General features: G+C 44.2%; 1 protein-coding gene across 3 annotated transcripts in view; it reads left to right on the top strand.

Moving 5' to 3' along the window:
• The window catches only part of APBA1 (amyloid beta precursor protein binding family A member 1), a 213,007-nt gene that overhangs the window by 179,512 nt on the left and 14,606 nt on the right, over positions 1-18,889 (top strand). For 2 of the 3 annotated variants that reach the window (XM_017543437.2, XM_037743823.1), the window contains 5 exons: positions 8,530-8,562; positions 9,583-9,669; positions 10,321-10,506; positions 14,723-14,902; positions 17,200-17,412. In XM_017543437.2, the coding sequence (XP_017398926.1) occupies positions 8,530-8,562; positions 9,583-9,669; positions 10,321-10,506; positions 14,723-14,902; positions 17,200-17,412 (699 nt within the window). The remainder of the gene's footprint in view (positions 1-8,529; positions 8,563-9,582; positions 9,670-10,320; positions 10,507-14,722; positions 14,903-17,199; positions 17,413-18,889) is intronic. The other variant, XM_017543438.2, reaches the window with a different exon arrangement.

Raw genomic sequence — 18,889 nt, 5'->3', positions numbered from 1 at the left:
AGAGCCTTGAGGCCATTTGTCACCTAGAGCTCTAGGGACAGCATCACAATAGAAGCCTAGGACCAGGTATTTCCAACAAGTTGAAATAGGTTAGGACTTGCCAGAGTCTGTTTTACCTAGTTTCAACTGGTCAAAATGGATTCCTCTCTCAAGGAGCCATTCCATATTTCATACCTTCTCTCTCACACATCCCCAGGTTGCATCCTGGTGTTTATGTGATAATATGGAAGGAGAAAGAGGGACAGATAGACGGCAGTAACTGAGAGTCCTTGATCTCACAGTCAAAGAAAAAATATTCCTTGAGCACTTAGGCATGCAGGGCTGTGCAGAGTCTTGGCAGGGAGGAAAAACAACAGCTGATAAAGTGAAATCCTTGTCCTCAAGCTCAGAAGCACGAATGAGGGAATGACAGAGCAAGCCAGGGAGTGCAAGGGGTGTGCGCAACAAAGAGAGGACAGTGTCAGAGGCCGAGTGCCACCAGAGTGCCGGGGAAGCCTGCAGATGTGAACACCTCTGACCTCTGCCTTCTGCCTGAGAGGTAGAAGGAAACAGTGAGCGATCAGCAATTCCAAGAGGTACTTACAGAGGAGAGGCCGTTGGTCTGGGCCTCACGCCCAAGCTGATTCCTATGATAGTCACGGGTCCAGACTCCGCCATATGGTGAATATTAAACAGCTTGTATCATCACTAATCCTGTAATTATGATGCCCTTGAAGCCTCAGCTGTCCAGTTATCCTGCAGTTCCCAGGATACTGTGCAAATGGCCCCACATCCCTCCCATGACTTCCCTCTTGGGCTGCTTTCTGCCGCTTCTGCTGCTGAGGCCTCTGTGTATCACCCACTGATCGGACCACCTGTCGGTACTTGGAGGAAATGCTTCTCTCCCAAGCTTAGAGCCAGCCCTTCCCTTAACTTCTCCTTGGACAGTAAGCCCATGCTGCAACTTTTGACATGACATTTGATGTTTTTATAAACCAGGGAGAAGTGATTTGCAGCTGCCTCAAGAGTGGCTGTTGTCACTACCCTGATAAGCCAGACCTAGTGTCAAGATTACTAACAGGACCTAGTTCCTTCCATGTGTCAGGGACCGATTCAGCCACTTCATCCAGGCACACAAACCTTATCTGTGCCTCAGAGGCCCTGCTACCATAAGGCTTATTGCTGTAGTGTTTGTCTTCTTCTAAAATTAGCCTCTCCTGGAATGAGGGACAGTGGAAAGAGCCAATTCTTTCAAGGGAAGCTCCATCCCCTACCCAAAGAGATGTGTCTTTGCCCTGTGGCTCCCAACAGGACAACTCCATGGAAACAGTCTGACCTTCATACCTTTTGGGACTTTCAGACCAAATAATGCTATGGGTAGAACATTACCAGGTTCCTGGGGAGCCGCCCATCTAAGCTTGGCCTAATTCCTTTTCACTGCCTTTCCCTTTCCACGAAGTGGTGACATTGTGCCAGCAAGTCTCCCCAAGGTCTTCTCCATCTTAATTTAGTTGTCCTTCAGGCACAGCATTCAAAACAATAGCGCACAAGCCTCCCAGAACGAGCTGCTTTTCAGGTATAGTCACATCCTATTTTGTACAGAGCAGAGAACTTTAAAAACAGAGACATACAGACATCATTCTGACTCCGTGTACTCCATGGTTTCCAAACATGTCACCTGGGCTTCCAGGTGAGTGGTGCCCTTAGCTTCCCCAGGTCTGGTGGAAGCACAGAAGCCTGGTGTGCCTCACTCGGGGTCTCTGATAGACAGGGACTGCCTTCGTAAGATGTGTTTGGAAATGGGTGGGGATACTGCTGGTTGTCACCATGAGTGGGGGCATTTACTGGGTCAGAGCCAGGTGTGCTCAAGACCTTATGGCGTCCAGGGCAGAACCACAAAACAAAGATTTTATCTCTACCAAAATGCCAAAGAGCCCCTTTCAGGGAATGCTGCCAGAGCTCATTCAGGCGAATCTTCCAGAATAAAGCAGCAGTCTGCCCCCAGAGGAGTACTGAAGACTCCTGAGGTTGAAAACTGCATGTTGCTTTGAGGTTAGTTTTTCTTAGGATCTCTCCATCAAGATTTCAAAAAAATTAAGGTTCGGGTTTCATTTGGGACACCTTGTTTATTAGCCCTCTGATAGCTTAGGACTCCTGCAGATAGAACATTTATGCCTTTCCAGTCCCCTTATTACACTTAGGTAGTGCTGAGATGGCCTTACAGGGAAGAATCAAGCACAGGGCACATCACTTATACATAAAGCAATGTGCAGGGTACACTACAGCATCCCTGTACCAAAGCCCATCAGTGCCAATTGTATTGTGAATTATATTTTCTTATTTCCTCAGTGGTATCTTATAATGTTGTGATTCCTTCTTTAAAGTCCAACCGCCTCATAAGAAATCAGAGATTCTACTTCAGAGCTTCCAAAGGATGGGTATCCCAAAGTTCCAGAGTTCATTTGAACCAAAAATTAGATGGCTCTGTTGATCAAAACAAGCAAGATAGAGGCTTTCTGATTATAAATACATTTTAGACCTGCCTAGAGCAGAATAGGCATCTGGAAAACATATTTATTTTTACAAGCAAATTGGTGTGAGGAATTCATTATAGAGTGGTAAAATTAAATAGTTACATTTCATTTATAACGTAAGTATCATTTTACAGTGTGCTGCTATGCATTGGAAGGAACTGTTGCCTGTCATTAAATATTTTCTGCTTCATGTTCCTTTTACATCCATTAAAATGCTCGTCACATTGATTGACGTTACACCCAGCCAGAAGCCTTTTGCAAGTATCAGTGGAGATGCCTGTTTAAGTCAGTACTCCAAAAAGTAACTGTGTCCGGGCTTATACACAGACTTCATCAATGCAAAGGGAAGCTGGGGACAGGGAGTGTTGATCCTGAGCAGGCTGGGCTGGGCTCAGGTGGAAGGAGCCTATACTGGGTGCCCACATGTGCCTGGGAGACACTGCCCTTTAAGGAAGATAGTGCCACTCTGTTTCCTAAAGAGAGACTCACATTTCAAAACGAGTTATTCTAGGCCACATTGGCAGAAAGGACACAGGGCATAGCAAGGCTGCAGACTTTATAGCATCCATCCAGAAAGGAAGGAGAAAGAAAAGCTCTGTGGATTTATTTTGTAATCCATTTAGCAATGTCCTTAACCCCAAGCTGATTAGTAATTTCTGGCTTGGTGCTTTTACCTAAACAAAGGTAAAGGTAGTTTCCTCCTTTGCTTTCTGATTCCTCCTTCTTCCCTCACTCCCTGCAGGGACCCCATTTTGTCCCTTTCTTCTTCTGCCTACATTGTTTGTTTGACCAGATGGGCATGGTGGGACGTGAATGAGAACCGCTCACCATACACATTGGTATTTGTGGTGCTTTATCTCTGAATAGATGCCGACCTTGAGACCTTGAAGCTTGAGTTTCCATTTCAAAGCAGTCTTTAATTTCTGTTCTGTTTGTGGATTGTGGTGTCTGCCACGCACATAGCACCAACTGTATACCAAAATTGAATATTGCTCATTGGATTTGTGCTTGCGGTTTTGAGAATTACTGTTTTTTCAATTTAACAAACAAAATTTACAAGATTCAATTGCCGCATGGAGAGAGAATGTGAAGCTGTGGTTTGGCCAGGTATTTTCTACTTAATATGAAAAGAAACAAAGGAATTTGGCCCAAAATGCCAACAGTTGCTGTGCAGACTCCTGTGATAGGCCCTTGGGAATAAAAATTAGCCGATACACAGTTCTTGAGCTTGAGAAATTCGCAGTAAAAATAAGGCAAAAAGGATGTTAGGTAACAATAATACAAGGTAAGCTGAGGGCTCTGAAATGTAAAGGTGTTTCCATCTACCACAGTTTAAGAGATGACATGTCTTGAGTACAATAGCAGAATTAGAAGACATCTGCCATTTAAATTTTTTTGTTATTGTTTTGGTCTTTGGTCCCTCCCTTATGTGTTCTTTCTGCCTTTGTTGCTCATCATTTTTGAGAAGTAATATCCTTCCAGAGAGCCCCCATATACCTTAGAGGATTGCATTAGAGCTCCAGTTCTCAAAGCATGATCTTGGACCAGTAGCATCAGCATTACCTACAAACTTATTAGAAGTACATGTTTTCAGGCCCAACCCCAAACCTACTGAGTTAGAAACTCAGAAGGTGGCACCCAGGAGTCTGTGTTTTAACAAACCCTCTAGGAGATTCTGCTGTGCACCAGCGCTTGGGAACCACTGCCTTGGAGAAAGGTGGACCTGCCAGTGTATAAAGCATCTTTCCACCAGCTGTGCCCTGCAGTATTCTAGTCAGGCTAAGTGCTTGTCACTAACAGAGTTCCACTGGCAAATAAGCTCAGGAAAATCATTCTCCTTTTTGGATATTTGCTACAGATGTCTTCCTCTGAATGGCTCTGAGAAGTCCTGCACTAAGGAGATTTCATTCACGTTAACTAGCAGCTCCCATAATTACTTGAGCTCAGAATACATTGTTACCATGTGATAGATGCCTGCTAATTGTCACCATTTGATAAATACCTGTCTTATTGGTAGTATTCTCTGGAACATGTTTTGGGAGAAACTTCTAGAGAGAGCTTTGCCCTATGTGCTGTTAGTCTTTAATGTGCCCTAGATAGAAACACACCTCTTCCCCTATAATGTGGGACTCATGCCTACGCCCTGTCTAGAGAGGGCCAGACTGGAAGCTAGCACAGTGAGCTCACTTGTCTTCCTTGCTCTCCACTGCATCTCTAGCCTTGCCTTTCATTCTCATTCCCACTTCATTCTCTGCTCTTCAACCAGAATATAGGGTAGCCTGCTGAGCCCTACCTGAACCACAGAGACTGCTTCTTGTCCATCCACCCAGAGTGTGGTGTTTGTGTCTCCATTCTTCCTACATTTGTGAAGCTTATGCAATTACATTACAAATGGTGTTTAGGTATCTTGTGGTCCATGCATTTTGGCAAGCTACATTCATTATCAAATATTCATATGTCCCTCTTAACTAGCCTGTCCCAAAGAGCAGATGTTTTCATTATTTTATGATTTCCTTAAAATTATGATTTCATTGTAGAAGTAAAATTTCTATCATAGCTTTGCCTAAGTTGTATCATTTCCCATGTTAGTTGGAGAAGCCTACAATCAATAAAGTATTAGGCCCGTCAAATATATTATCCCAATCTCATTTACTCCCCAAAATGGATGGGGTAGAGAATCTTGTGAGGTAGGTATTGTTAACTCCATGGTATAGACAAATGGAGAAGTTTACAGATGACCAAGCTTGCCTCAGATGCACAACTAAAGGTTTACAATGAAGTGAGATTGCCAGAGTTTGAATCTCTGTTCTGCCACTTCACAGCTGTGTGACCTGGGGCAAGTTAATTAGCCTCTCTGTACCACATTTCCCTCTTCTGAAAAATGAAGATACCATAATATAGGCAGGAATGACAACATCTACTTAAACCTCGTGTTTCATGGGATTGATCATGGCTTACCACCTAGTAGGGTAGTAGCTCACAGGGGTGTTGTAAGCTTTTACACTGATCTATGTGAAATACTTCAAAGGATTCTGGCACATAGCAAGTGCTCAGTAAATGTCAGTGGGGAGAGAAAAGATAAAACAGTCAGGAGCATCCCTGGCATGACTAACCTAGAGTGTGTGAACAACGACAGAAACTTAATACACATTGTGGATGGAGTAAGTGGGTGGTTGGTGCTGCACTTACCACACTCTGCCATGTGGTAAGCTGTGATCGAGCCCGTGAAACACGAGGGTTTAAATAGATGTTGTCATTCCTGGCTTTAAGATGCATGCTGGCCTTATGTTTCTCTTGGACCCCTTTCTGCTACCTGGATTTCTCATTCTGGCTCCAACTTTCCCATCTTCTGCAATGTTATATTCAAATTTTAAATTATAATTTGTTGCAGGTACTTGGATATCATGAGTGATTTAAAAGATGGTATGACTTTAAGTCCATAGAATATTTTTAATTTCATAAAAACTGTTTCAGGCCAGACGCAGTGGCTCACGCCTGTAATCCCAGCTTTGGGAGGCCGAGGCAGGTAGATCACCTGAGGTCAGGAATTCAAGATCAGCCCGGTCAACATGGTGAAACCTCGTCTCTACTAAAATTACAAAAATTAGCTGGGTGTGGTGGCACGCACCTGTAATCCCAGCTATTCAGGAGGCCGAGGCGCAAGAATTGCTTGAACCTGGAGGTAGAGGTTGTAGTGAGCCAAGATTGCACCACTGCACTCCAGCCTGGGTGACAGTGCAAGACTTTGTCTCAAAAAAAAAAAAGAAAAAAAAGTTTCAGAATACCTTTCATGAAACTGTTTGCCTTTTGGATCCTCTTCCTCATCACCAGTTCCAGAAAAAAAAAAAAAAAAAAAAGAATTTGGGTACTCCAGTGAAGGTGGACCTATTTTCTTTTGAAAAAGTTCTTTCAAATTAGTTCCCTAGAGTTGAAGAATTTTGACCAACAGCTGTTAGGATTTGATATCCAAAGTAATGGAAATTCCTATATTACTGCCATAACATTTCAGGAGAGGTAAAAAACAAACATTAAAGATCTCCCAGCTGTCAGTTATGCAGATTATAACTGATGCCAGTCAGAACATCACTGGCTGGACTCTGGGATTCCACACAGGAATCCTCATGGTGTGGCATGGCAAAGCATCAGCATAGGGTCACCTCTCAGATGCAGAAATAGTCCCACTGTAATGTGAAGCAGTTAGGATGACTCCTTACAGTTGCCGCCTTCAGACTGTTTCAGAGCAGACTATTCACTGTGTACTCATGGCCACCAATAGGAGCAGTGGGGCATCTGTGTGGGAGCGCAGTTGCCCTAGTTTCCCGGGAGATTTGCTATGTGGTGTCTGGATGGCTGACTCATCCAGTTTCTCTACAGTGAGGTAGTATAGGCAACATATTTTAGTCAGTAATGAAACAGAGATGTGCTGCTGAGAGCAGAGGAGCTTTTCTACCAGGTGAGTACCCAGGAATATGAGAGAGCAGTTCTTCCTCCACCCCACTCCCATTACCACAACAGCGTCTGCAGTTTGGCCATTGACTCATCATTATTTGTACAAGATCTGTGTAAACCGCAAGTCTTAGCAAAAGCCAAGAAACTGCATCATGACCTAGCTCAATTATAATCATATAACAGCAAACACAAATATAGTGCTTAGAATGTACGAGGTACTGTTTGAAGAGCTTTGCAGGTATTCATTTTGTCCTCAAAACAGCCCTGTGAGGTAGATACTATTTTTATCTTCATTTTACAGATGAAGAAACTGAGGCACAAAGATGTTCAGTGGCTTGCCTCAAAGTCACACAGCTAGTAAGTGGCAGAGCAAGGACCTGGTTTTAGACAATCCAGCCCTACTCTCTGTTTTTATCACCTATGCTGTTTTTTAATTGTGAGCAAAATGGAAGAATGGTACATCCATTTTTAGTTAGGTATAAACTACATTAATATTAACACAAATTTAAGGCAAGAGTAAAAGAGGGAGGTAAGGAGGGAGAACAATGAAAGGGTCAGTTTATCAAGCAGGCATACCATCCTACATGTGTGCACACCTTATAACATAGCTGTAAGATAAAGCAAAGTTTGACCGAACCTGAAGGATGCACAGACAAATCCACATAACAGCTGGAGGTTTAACACACTCAATAAATGATGGAACAAGCAGATTAAAGAACCAGCAAGTACATAGATGGTTTGAACAATACTCTTAACCAACTTAATTGACCTAATTGTCATTGATCGAGCACTGTTCCCAACAAATACGGAATGCGTATTTAGAAATCCACATGACACATCCACCAGATTCAGTCACGTGCTGGACCGTGCAGCTAAGCCTCGGCATATTTCAAAAGATTCACATACAGACTGTGTTCTCTGACCACAGTGGAATTAATTCCAAAATCAATAAGAAAAAGAGAACTAGAAAATCCCCAAATGTATCAAAATTAATAATACAATTCTAAATAATCCAAGATTCTGAGAAGTAATCACAGTAGAAATTTGAAAAAAAAAATTAATGAAACAATGATTAAATTGAAACACAAAACAATCTGTGAAATCCAAAGCAATGCTTAGAGGAAGATTTGTAGCTTTAAATATCAGAATAAAGTTTGAAAAGCCAAAATTCAAGATTTTATCTCAGGAAGCTGAGAAGTCAGCAAATTAAACCCAAAGAAAGTAGAAGGAAATAAAGATCTACGTTGAAATCAGTGAAATATAACACCAGGCGTACAATAAAATTAACAGAACCAAAACTTGGTTCTTTGAAAAGATCGATTGCAATTAAATATTAGAGGCACCATAACACATTTCCTTTGTCTCTCTTCACCACCTTCCACATACTAAACTCTGAATTAGGAAATTTGATTATCTTTAGACTGGGATTTTAAAAGCCAGTCCTCCTCCCACAGAAACGCTTCATGCCACTATTCAGTATTAGTTTTGTCAATTCCCTTTTTGACTTTCATTCTCTGCAAATTCTTTCTAACTATTCTCCTGTCTCTGTTTGTTCCATGCTAAACAGATGGCCCAGAAATTAGCCAAAAGCAGGAAGAAGGTGCAGTACAAACAACTTCATCAGCTTGGTGTTATGCCTGTTCTTTCATTCGTTTCTGTTTTACCTTTTTATATTTTCGTGTTTTTGTTTTCTGCATCCAGCAAGTTTTTGTTCAGATTTATTTTTGAACCGCCCCATAAGCCAGCGTTTCTCAAAACTCAGTTGCCGAAGGCGGCCGTTTTCTGTTGCTCATGTCATTTCACTTCAGAGGAACGACAGGGAGCAGATTGGAGATGCTAAATGAATCGTATAGTAGTATGGAAGTTCCAACCATTCAGGAGCATTGATGTGGCAGGGACTTGATTCTGTTCGATTATACTTATGCATGATTTGTGGATTTGTCAGATTGCTGGATGCAAAAAAGAAAACTCGCTAATAACCACACATGTGCAGAGTTAAGCCCTAAATGAACCAGACTGCGCTTTTTGGTTGTGGAGCTTCTAGGTGCTTATGAACTACTACTCCTGGGACGTTGAGGCATTGGGGCTCTTTCTTAACGGAGTGGCTTCAGGACTGCTTCTGTGTTGCTGTGGTGGTGTGTAAACATAAAGACCCTCTTACCAGAACTGCATCCAAATGGCTTCATTTACAATTGCTATTAACAGTGTCTCCCATCAGGTCAAGCAGAGGCAAATTCTAAGTGACTTCTCCAAAGTCTTTTAGTATGAGATTTTTGCCCTATTTCTTCAATCTCTTGGGCTCCAAAACCCTTACAGAGAGGGCCACTTGCCATCATCGTTCAAAGAGTGAAATTTACTTCAATGAGTTACTGCTTCTATAGAGGAGAAAGAAAGGGGATTCCGTATTTTCCCCTGTAACCTAGAGATGCTAACTCTTGTCCATGTGTCCATCCTCTGTGTGGTACCTTCAGCTTTGGCAGTTTAACCCTAGAGTCTATATTGCTGTTCTGGTGACTGTGTCTTGGTGCCTCTGTGTGTGAACTAACTTGACTCCTTCTGCATCTAGGTCAGTCAGAGTAATGTAGTGAAATTTTCCCTTGGTGCATTTTTTTCTTCTCAGGCTCCCGAAGGCGAGTCTCAGCCAATGACTGAGGTGGATCTCTTCATTTCTACCCAGAGAATCAAAGTGCTGAACGCCGACACACAGGTATCAGCTGGCTTCCACCTTTCCTGGGGTGAAGCTTAGTGGCATCGTAACTCAGAGATGCATATATCTGTAGAGCAGCTGTCCCCAGGCCCCAGCAAGCTAGAAGGTGGTGTTCACAGTGCCTGCTGCTGGGTGGGGTTTGGGATTGCTTTCTTTTTTATTTTCTTTTGCCACTGGATCACAGTTCAAGGGATTGCTTTCTTAAAGCCCCAAAAAAACCCCTAAGACATGGATGATGTTTAGTATTTTCAGAAATTTTTATCAGAGGATTCATTAATGTGGACAAATTCGCCTTTTAAGAAATTGTGTTTAAAATCACATACAAATTCACACACACAAAAACAGAGACAACCATGCCATTTTGACTTTTTGTCGTTTTTTTTTTTTTTTAACTTCCCCACAAGAGATTCTACTGTTTGGAATTTCTTATTTCTTTTAACCTGCCACAGATCATTTCCTGCAGTTGGTTACCCAAGGGAAATGCCCTCAGGGCTAGATGGGTATCCGTTAATCCCTCAGCATGGGCTTTGCAGTGAGCTCCTGAGCCCACCCTGTATGTGAACTATATTTGACTGGCTGTGGGGTGGCAAGCACTCTCTTGGGTCATTAGATGCTAAGCTGGACTTACCTGCCCTCTCCTTCTGCCTCCAGGAGACAATGATGGACCATCCACTGAGGACCATTTCCTACATTGCGGATATTGGGAACATCGTTGTGCTGATGGCCCGCCGGCGGATGCCTCGCTCCAACTCCCAGGAGAACGTGGAAGCATCCCACCCATCCCAGGATGGGAAAAGGCAGTACAAGATGATCTGCCATGTCTTTGAGTCTGAGGACGTAAGGGTGGCTTCCTTGGATTTCCTTCTGGGTCACATTCTCTTGACTTCTCAGAACCTGATTCAGTCTAATTCATCACAGAGGAAACATGTATTTATTGTGTACATACTGTGCGTCAGGCACTGTTCCAGCACTAGCAATATAAGGCTGAATAAAACAGACAGGGTACTCATCACAATGGCTGAAAGGAGACAGAAAGTCAGTAGATAAATATATTTAATATAAAATTAGGTAGTGGGGAGTGCTCTACAGACAAAACAGGGTCGGGATGGAGGGACAGGGGCTATATCAGGCAGGGTGATCAGCCAAGGCCTTGCTTGAGGAGGTGATCTTCGAGCAGAGACCTGAATCAAGTGAGAATGAGGAAGGAGCAGGTGCAAAGGCCCTAAGGCAGAGACTAGCTGCATTTCCCTTCCAGGAAGGGAAAGGAGGCCGAGCTCTTAGAGACTTTGGGATGAGATGAAGAGTAGGAAGAATTTGGCCTCCCTGTAGGGGTTTAAGCAGGTCTGCCCAAGCATGAGGGCATTTTGAGAGGACAGTTCCTTGTGGTACAGGACCATGCTGTGGGCTATAGGAAAGTTAGCCTACCTGCCCCTCCCCAGCAAACAGCAGGAGCACTGCCCTGCCCAGCCCAGTCCTTAGGATGACCAGCTCCTCCTCCTGACACAAAGCCAGTGATTCCTAAGCTCCATTTCTCTGGGTGATGCAGTCAACAGAGAAAATTTGTTTACAACAGAGGCCGTTCTTTCATTTGGCCTACTTTCAGGGTTGTAACCCAAGCTGCTAGTGAGGCCACCAGGCTGCAAACTGCATTCGCACCTGAGCTGCTCCAAGGTGCTCCGCTACTTCCCCCTGCCATCCTGGGCCCTAGCAGGCCTCAGAAGCCGCCTTCCAGGGGAGGCCACAGCCCCTTAGTAGTTTTTAGCAGCAGAAAACTCACCCACCCACTGAGGGCCGTTGCTTTTGACTGTGCTCATTATTCCTCCTGACACAGAGGAATAAGCTCTGTTTCTCACATGGAGCACGGAGTCCTGATCTGTGAAGAAAAGATTGTGTCTGGTAGCCTTAGCTCCAAAGAGGCCATTCTTCTCCAATAGAGCATTCATCTAGCTGCAGAAATTGCCTTCCTCCAGAAGTTAGGTGTCGGCAGCCATCCCGCTTTTTTCTCTGGGGATCCAGAGCTGTTGTGGCTGCAGCCACAGAGAGGGGGAGATGCCGGCACTTATTGTCATCATCCTTTACTGGTCTGATTCTGTAGAAAGCAGCCACAGGACAAGGTCACTGGGAGGACAGAGAACTTGAAATGCCTCTGCCTGCTTTTCTCCCGACCGTTCCTGTAAAGCTGAGGCCAGACATGCAAATGGGGGAAGATGAGTTTTAGGAGGTTTTCAGAAAGTTCCAAAAGACTGAAAATTTGGACTTTTAAGCTCCCTGTGTCCTGCAGACCAGCAAAACGGTGGAGTTAGCACTTCCCACCAGGCTTGAAGATCCATGTAGACCCCACTGCCACCTCTATCTGGCTGGAGCTCATAGGGAGGGATTTCTACTCCTTGGGGTGGCCTTGGGTCCATCAGGGAAGAAAGGAAAGAAGGGAGAGGCAAGAAGTAGAAGAGTGGACCTGGGAATCTTACCACTTTGCTTTCACTAGAGCAGGGCCAGAGTCCGTTGGCTCCAGAACAGGGCAAGATGGGCGTTGAGTCCTTCCTCATTCAAGCTGTGTAGCTACTAAGCCTCAAGTTCCTCCTGTGGGATGATAGTGCCTCCCTCACCAGGCTGCCGTGGCATTCTCATAGATATTGCCGTTAAAGCCCGATGTCTGGCACATGGCTAGTAGTCCATAAACCTCAGTGGCTGGTACATTCACCAGGGGCATCCACTAATGATGATCAGGAAATCGACTGGCTACATTCCCAGGTATATATTTTTCCATTTGGCTGCATGTGCCTCTCTGATGCCGAAAGCAATGCGTTACTCCTTCCGGTTTTATAGTAGGGTGGACAGTGGTAGTGCTTGATGTGACTTGTAAAAGTCACCAGAATCTCACCGTGAGTAAAGTTAAGTATTTCTTTTCCCATAGCCAGCCACACAGAAAGTTCCCATTTTGCTGTTAATAAGGTGCTTTTACAAAAGGTGGGGAAAGAGGAGTAGAGGTTAGGATTGTGTTTCTAAAACACTGCTCTAGAGATTTTCTGGTTTGGCTTTGTTTTTCTGCCCATTGGAATTTCACAGAGAAGCCGTCTGGTGTGGTGGGCAGGAGGCTAGGCTCTGGATTGAGCCCCCAACCCCTTCTCAGGGAGTGTGCAGTTTAACCCCTCAACCTCCATATCCTGGTTTACTCAATGGGGACACTAATACAGATCCACAATTCCAAAGTCTAGAAAGCTCTGAGAAACAAAAGGGATTTTTGCAGTCAGTTGGCTGATAACCCTGCTTTGCCTGCCAGGAGGCTGTTTATAGGATTTGTCTAGCTTACCCTGAATCTTACACATTTTGCCACAGAAATGCTGCTGTACTCTGTGTACTTCCTCAGACCTTAAGGGGTTATAGCACAATGTCCAGTATTTGCACCCTGCTACCTTTATAAAATCAGAAAGGTTCTGAATTCTGAAACAGAACCTCTAACATTCCAAGTGAAGGATTGTGGACCAGTCACACTAATATCTGTCATAGAATTGATATGCAGATTCAGTGATGGTCCTTGTATAGCATTTACTTTGCATAGCATATGCCTCGTATAGCATGTACTGCAGCACAGGCACATGAGAAGTGCTCAGTTGCTCTTGGCTGTCCAGATCAATAATGGTGCTTAGTTAATGCAGGGAAAAGCTATCAAAGCCCAGGGCAGAAGCCACGGCCCCCTCCCTGGAAGCTGTGTGACCTTGAGAGGTTTCTTTGTGTCTCTGGGCCTCCATCTCCTCAACTGGCAAATGCAGGGTTGGACCAGTCAGAGTTCTCAACTCTGTTAGACCCAACACTCCCTTTCTACAATCAGTATTTTATAATGACCCACTACTATCCTGAAATGAAATTCATAGCTAATATAACTTCCCCTATTGAAAAAATCTTTCAAGAATAATCAAATTATGGCCATAAATGTGATATAAAGGAAAGATAAGAGGAAAACAAGCTAAAATAAAACCATATTGCAATATGTATTAATAAATACTTTGGCCTAACCGTTCTGAAAGGCATAATGAGGTAATCAGATGCTTATACCTACTTCATTAAGCTTGGATGTGGGAGACCACAGTGTGCAGTGGGATATTGTAAACACTTTCTAGTTGACATTTCAAATTGAGGGTTAAATAATATGTATGTGACTACAAGTACATGCAGAATCACCATGCACAACAGTAAACGTGCAGCGTTATAGGGATGTGATTTATCAGCAACACAGATACAAACGGCACTGATGTTGATTTTCCAAAGTCATGAAGCTTCCTCCTGGTGAAGTACTGAATGAAGCTAAATACCATCTTCTCCTAATTTACACAGTATTATTCTTGAAATGTTCAATGTGTATTAGAGCCACACAAAGTCTTGGTGTTTATGTATAAATTGGAGTTGAATCCTGGACTCAGATAACTGTAAACAGGTACTGCATATACATGAACGTCCAGTGGGATCTGTGAAGATGGTGCAGGGTGTAGAATGACTCATCACTGTATCAAGCTGTTTTTTTGCATGGCAAGACATTCAGCATCTCTGACTCCTGTCTGTTGAATGCCTATAGCTCCCTTATGATCATTGTCATAATCAAAAACATCCCCAGTCATTTTTTTTTTTTTTATTGAGACGGAGTCTTGCTCTGTTGCCTGGCTGGAGTGCAGTGGTGGGAATTCAACTCACTGCAACCTCCACTTCCCAGGTTCAAGTGATTCTCTTGTCTCAGCCTCCTGAGTAGCTGGGACTACAGGCACATGTACCACACCCAGCTAATTTTTGTATTTTTAGTAGAGACAGGGTTTCCCCATGTTGGCCAGGATGGTCACGATCTCTTAACCTTGTGATCTGCCTGCCTCGGCCTCTTAAAGTGCTGAGATTACAGGCGTGAGCCACCGCACCCATCTCCCAGTCAATTTGAAAATGGCCCCTGGTGGGCACTGGTGGCCCCATGTAGAAGCACTGGCCCAGCAAGTGTAATGTCTAGGACTTCTTCAAACTCCAGCAGTGCACTGCCCTGCTGACCGTCTTTCTTCTCTGGCTGCTGTTCCAGGCTCAGCTGATTGCACAGTCCATCGGACAGGCATTTAGTGTGGCATACCAGGAATTCCTCAGGGCCAATGGGATTAACCCTGAAGATCTCAGCCAGAAGGAATATAGTGACCTGCTCAATACCCAGGACATGTACAATGATGACCTGATCCACTTCTCCAAGTCGGAAAACTGCAAAGATGTGGGTACTCTCCTGAAGCTGTTTTCCAGGCTGGGTCAGCTGGGCAGGGGCCTGGAAAGGGGGGCACCCTGCTGTGGAAATGAAGGCAGATCAAGGGTTAGGAGTGAGGTATTGGCAGGATATCATGAAGGTACTCACACTCATCTCTCATTCCCTGCTTTGGGGCCCTGTTGTGAAATGCTGTCATGGACAGGTGTAAACACAGAGGCAGCACATCCTCTGCACCTGGTCATCCCGAGCTAAGGTCATCTAAGTTTTGGGTAGGTTGCAGAGGCAGATAGGACCTGAAATCTGCCTCTACAAAGCCTTCAATCTAGGTAAAGGCACTGAAAAAGCACTAATCAAAGCCAACTACACTTGGACAAACAGAGATCTTGGGTTTTAGATAAGAGATGCTGGGCTCCTCTGGGGATGGCTCGTGGCTTCAGACTGAGCTCTTCAGAAGTGCCTGTAAGAAGGTGAGGCCATCCAAGCTGGTCTGGAGGTCTGGGGATTATAGGGGAAAACCAAGGGTAGGGTCTATGGAATGGTTGGAAGCCTGGAGGTCAGAAAGCTCCAGATTTATCTGGGAAATGAGGAAGTACGGTTTGGCTAGAGCAGGAGGTGGGCACAGGAAAGGAGATAGATGGGCCTGAGGTCTGAGTCAGGACTGGAAGGCCTACAAGTCCTGCTGAGAGGTTTGGACTTGATCCCATAGGTAAAAAGAACTTTTAATGAGAAAGTGATCATTTGATCCACTGGGGTCTGTCAGGTGTCTTAGGTCAGATTCCCCAGAAGCAGAGCCTAAAGCAGGGATTCTTGTTGCAGAGGTTTATTGGGAGAGTACCTAAGAGTAGAAGGGATGTGGGAGGCAGGGTGGTAGGACACCAAGGAAGGGTGTGGTCCCCTTGGCATGAGCTTCCTTCTGAGCCAGAGGGAAGCTCCAGGGCACAGATTATAGGACAGATTTGTCTCACCTTGAAGCGAGGGATCTGGCAAGCCTTTGTACCCCATGCCAGTCATTGGCCAAGGCTACACAGGGGGTAATATGAATTTGCTAGGGCTGCTATCACAAAGTACCATGGACTTGGTGGCTTTAGCAACAGAAAGGTATTTTCTCACAGACCTTGTGGCCAGAAGTCCAAAAGCAGGGTGTTGGTAGCGTTGGTTCCTTCTGGCGGCCATGAGAGAAGAATCTGTTCCAAGCCTCTCTCTTTGGCTTGTAGATGGCTCTCTTCACCCTGTGTCTTCACATCATGCTTTCTCTATGCATGTCTCTATGTCCAGATTTCCTCTTATTTTTTTGATACCCATGACAGACAACCATTCCGCTTCTTATATAAGGACATCAGTCATACTGGATTAGAGCCCATATTAATCACCTCATTTAAAATTGGTTACCTCTGTTAATACTTTATTTCCAAATAAAGGCACAGTCTAAGACACTGGGGATTGGGAATTCAACATACAAATTTTGGGGGGACACAATTTAACCTTAACAGATGTTTCCCGTTCAGCTAAGGACAGTTCTCCAGGGAAGGGGCTGAGTGTGAGCTTCAGCAGCTAGGGGAAGCAGACACCAACCTGTGAAGGGGACATTGTCAAGCCCTCCAAAAATATACATGCATTCTCTTTGTTGGATGCTTCCAGTAGGTGTGTTACCTTTCTGTGGCATCTCTGTAGGCCTCCCTCAAGTGCAAGTATCCAACATCGACTTCTGTCTTCTCTGGCCTGGCAATAAATGTTGTAAAAAAGTCTGTGTATCTAAGATATGCACTTCCTCTGTGCACACCCAGCCTTTTGGTTGTGATAACTTCAGCATCACTTTTTTCTCAACTTTCTCTTTGCAGAGAAGTGTTTCTGTATGTTTATTTATTTTTAATTCAAGACACTTAAATGTCAGAGAGAATTGGTGAAGGACTGTGGGAGGGGGAACCTGTGCTTGAATTTGAAAAGCTATTTCTAGAAACCATAACACACCACCCACCCACAGATCCCCTTCTCCTGCCACTGAGGACTGAAGAAATTAAAAAAAAAAAAAAAACCCACCAAAAAACAAAAAACTGGTGACCCTCATGGTTGTGTGCTGAGGCAAGTTTGCTTATGTGAAACAAAAGTGAATTACAAGAGTGTAGACCTGGGTGAATTCTTAAAAACTCCAAATGTGCGGAATGCTGAGAAGACAGGAATTCTTCTGGGTTGGAGTCCCCAGAAAAGTGTCTTTCTTTAGTCAAGACAGGAAGGGGGGTGAGGCTTTGATTTCTACCTACCCCAGATGGTCACTGATGCAGGCTTTCTAAATGTCTTTCTCCTTCCAGGTTTTCATAGAGAAGCAGAAAGGAGAAATCCTAGGTGTGGTGATTGTGGAGTCTGGCTGGGGATCCATCCTCCCCACCGTGATCATTGCCAACATGATGCATGGTGGCCCTGCAGAGAAATCTGGGAAGCTGAATATCGGTGACCAGATCATGTCCATTAATGGCACCAGCCTGGTGGGCCTGCCTCTGTCCACCTGCCAGAGCATTATTAAGGTACCTGAATATGGGGGAAATCAATTTCTGTGGTAGACCTGAAGTGATGTGAAGTGTGGCCTCCATCTAATCATTAATGTATATGAACAGGCACCAAGAAAGACATAAACACAAAAGGCGTGGACTTGCACTCAGGAAGCTTACCATCAAGTTACTGTTTACAGATTCTTCCCTGAAATCCATTTAGATCAGGGGAAGCATATTTGGTTCATATGACACTACTTTCTGATAGCTGCACATCCATCACAGGCATCACTAGTCAATCACAGCGCACTCCCACTAAGCCCAGACTCGGCCTCAACAGAAATGGCCTCAGCTCAGGAATCCAATCACTAATAGCCAGATGCACTTGGCATGATTTACCATCCCTGTTAAAAAATCACAGAAATGCTTCAAATCTGAGAGCACTTTTTCCTTCCCAGTGGCCCTATGATGTAGGTGAGTTTGTCCTTCCCCAGGTAAAGCAACTCACATGTGCTAGTTGCCAGAAAAAGAAGGAAACTCTCTTCAGTCCGTGGATGCTTTTTCATACCTGAGCATACTTCCTGTTCAATCTGAACTGATACTTATAAGGCTAAGAAGAGCTACTTAAGGGAAAATTAAATGTGGATATTTGAGAAGAAATGAGATTTTCTTAAGACACAAAGCATCCATGTGGAGTCTTTTGAGCACATTGTGACTTGCTGATTGCATGGCCAGTGTGACTGCGATGTTCCTCCCCTGTGACATCACCTGTAGACCCTAATGGCTCTGCACCAAGTGCTGTGGCACTGTAGGTAGACTGAGATCCCACAAATTTTTTTTTTTTGGTCCTGCAGGCCTTTCCTGAAAGACTTAGCTAGAACATAGCTGTGTGCGTATTATGTGCATGTGTGTGTGAGAGAGAGAGGGAGGAGGAAGGGAATGAATTCATACAATAGTCATTGTGAGCAAAAGAAAATCTCAAAGCCAGCATCCTCAGCTGAGGGGATAGGGGTGGGAGGTAAAGGTGAGTATATAGGGCACACGGATGGTGACTTTTTTGTTTTTAATGAAATACATTAAATTCTAATTCCACATAAGATAATCACACCTGGAAAGAAATAGTCCTCTTTGGCCTCCTTTAATTTCTTTTTCTTATTCTTATACTTAAATAAATTCTACTTCTTGCTTAATACACATTGAAGATAAGATTAGAGAATTGACTTTGAACATGCATATTCATTCAGACAGGTTTAATTGAGCCTCTGTGAGGCACTGAGCCGTGCTCTGGGGAAGCTGGGATGACAGTATGCATGTGGAGGTTAATTGGAGATGTACAAGGGCTCTGTGGCCTTAAGAGAAACATGAAGGTGAGAGGCTATGGGTGATTAGATGGACCATTTTATGTGATTTTAAAGTTGACCTTGAAGGAGTAAAACCTAAGTCAGTAGCAGAAAGGGAAGTAGCCTTTGGAAGTTTCTGCTTGAGTTGATGGACAGAGACCGCTGTTGAGTCA

Source organism: Cebus imitator, unplaced genomic scaffold (assembly GCF_001604975.1).
Source record: "Cebus imitator isolate Cc_AM_T3 unplaced genomic scaffold, Cebus_imitator-1.0 Scaffold155, whole genome shotgun sequence".
Classification (NCBI taxonomy): Eukaryota; Metazoa; Chordata; class Mammalia; order Primates; family Cebidae; genus Cebus; species Cebus imitator.
This window is presented reverse-complemented; position numbering and strand designations above follow the sequence as displayed.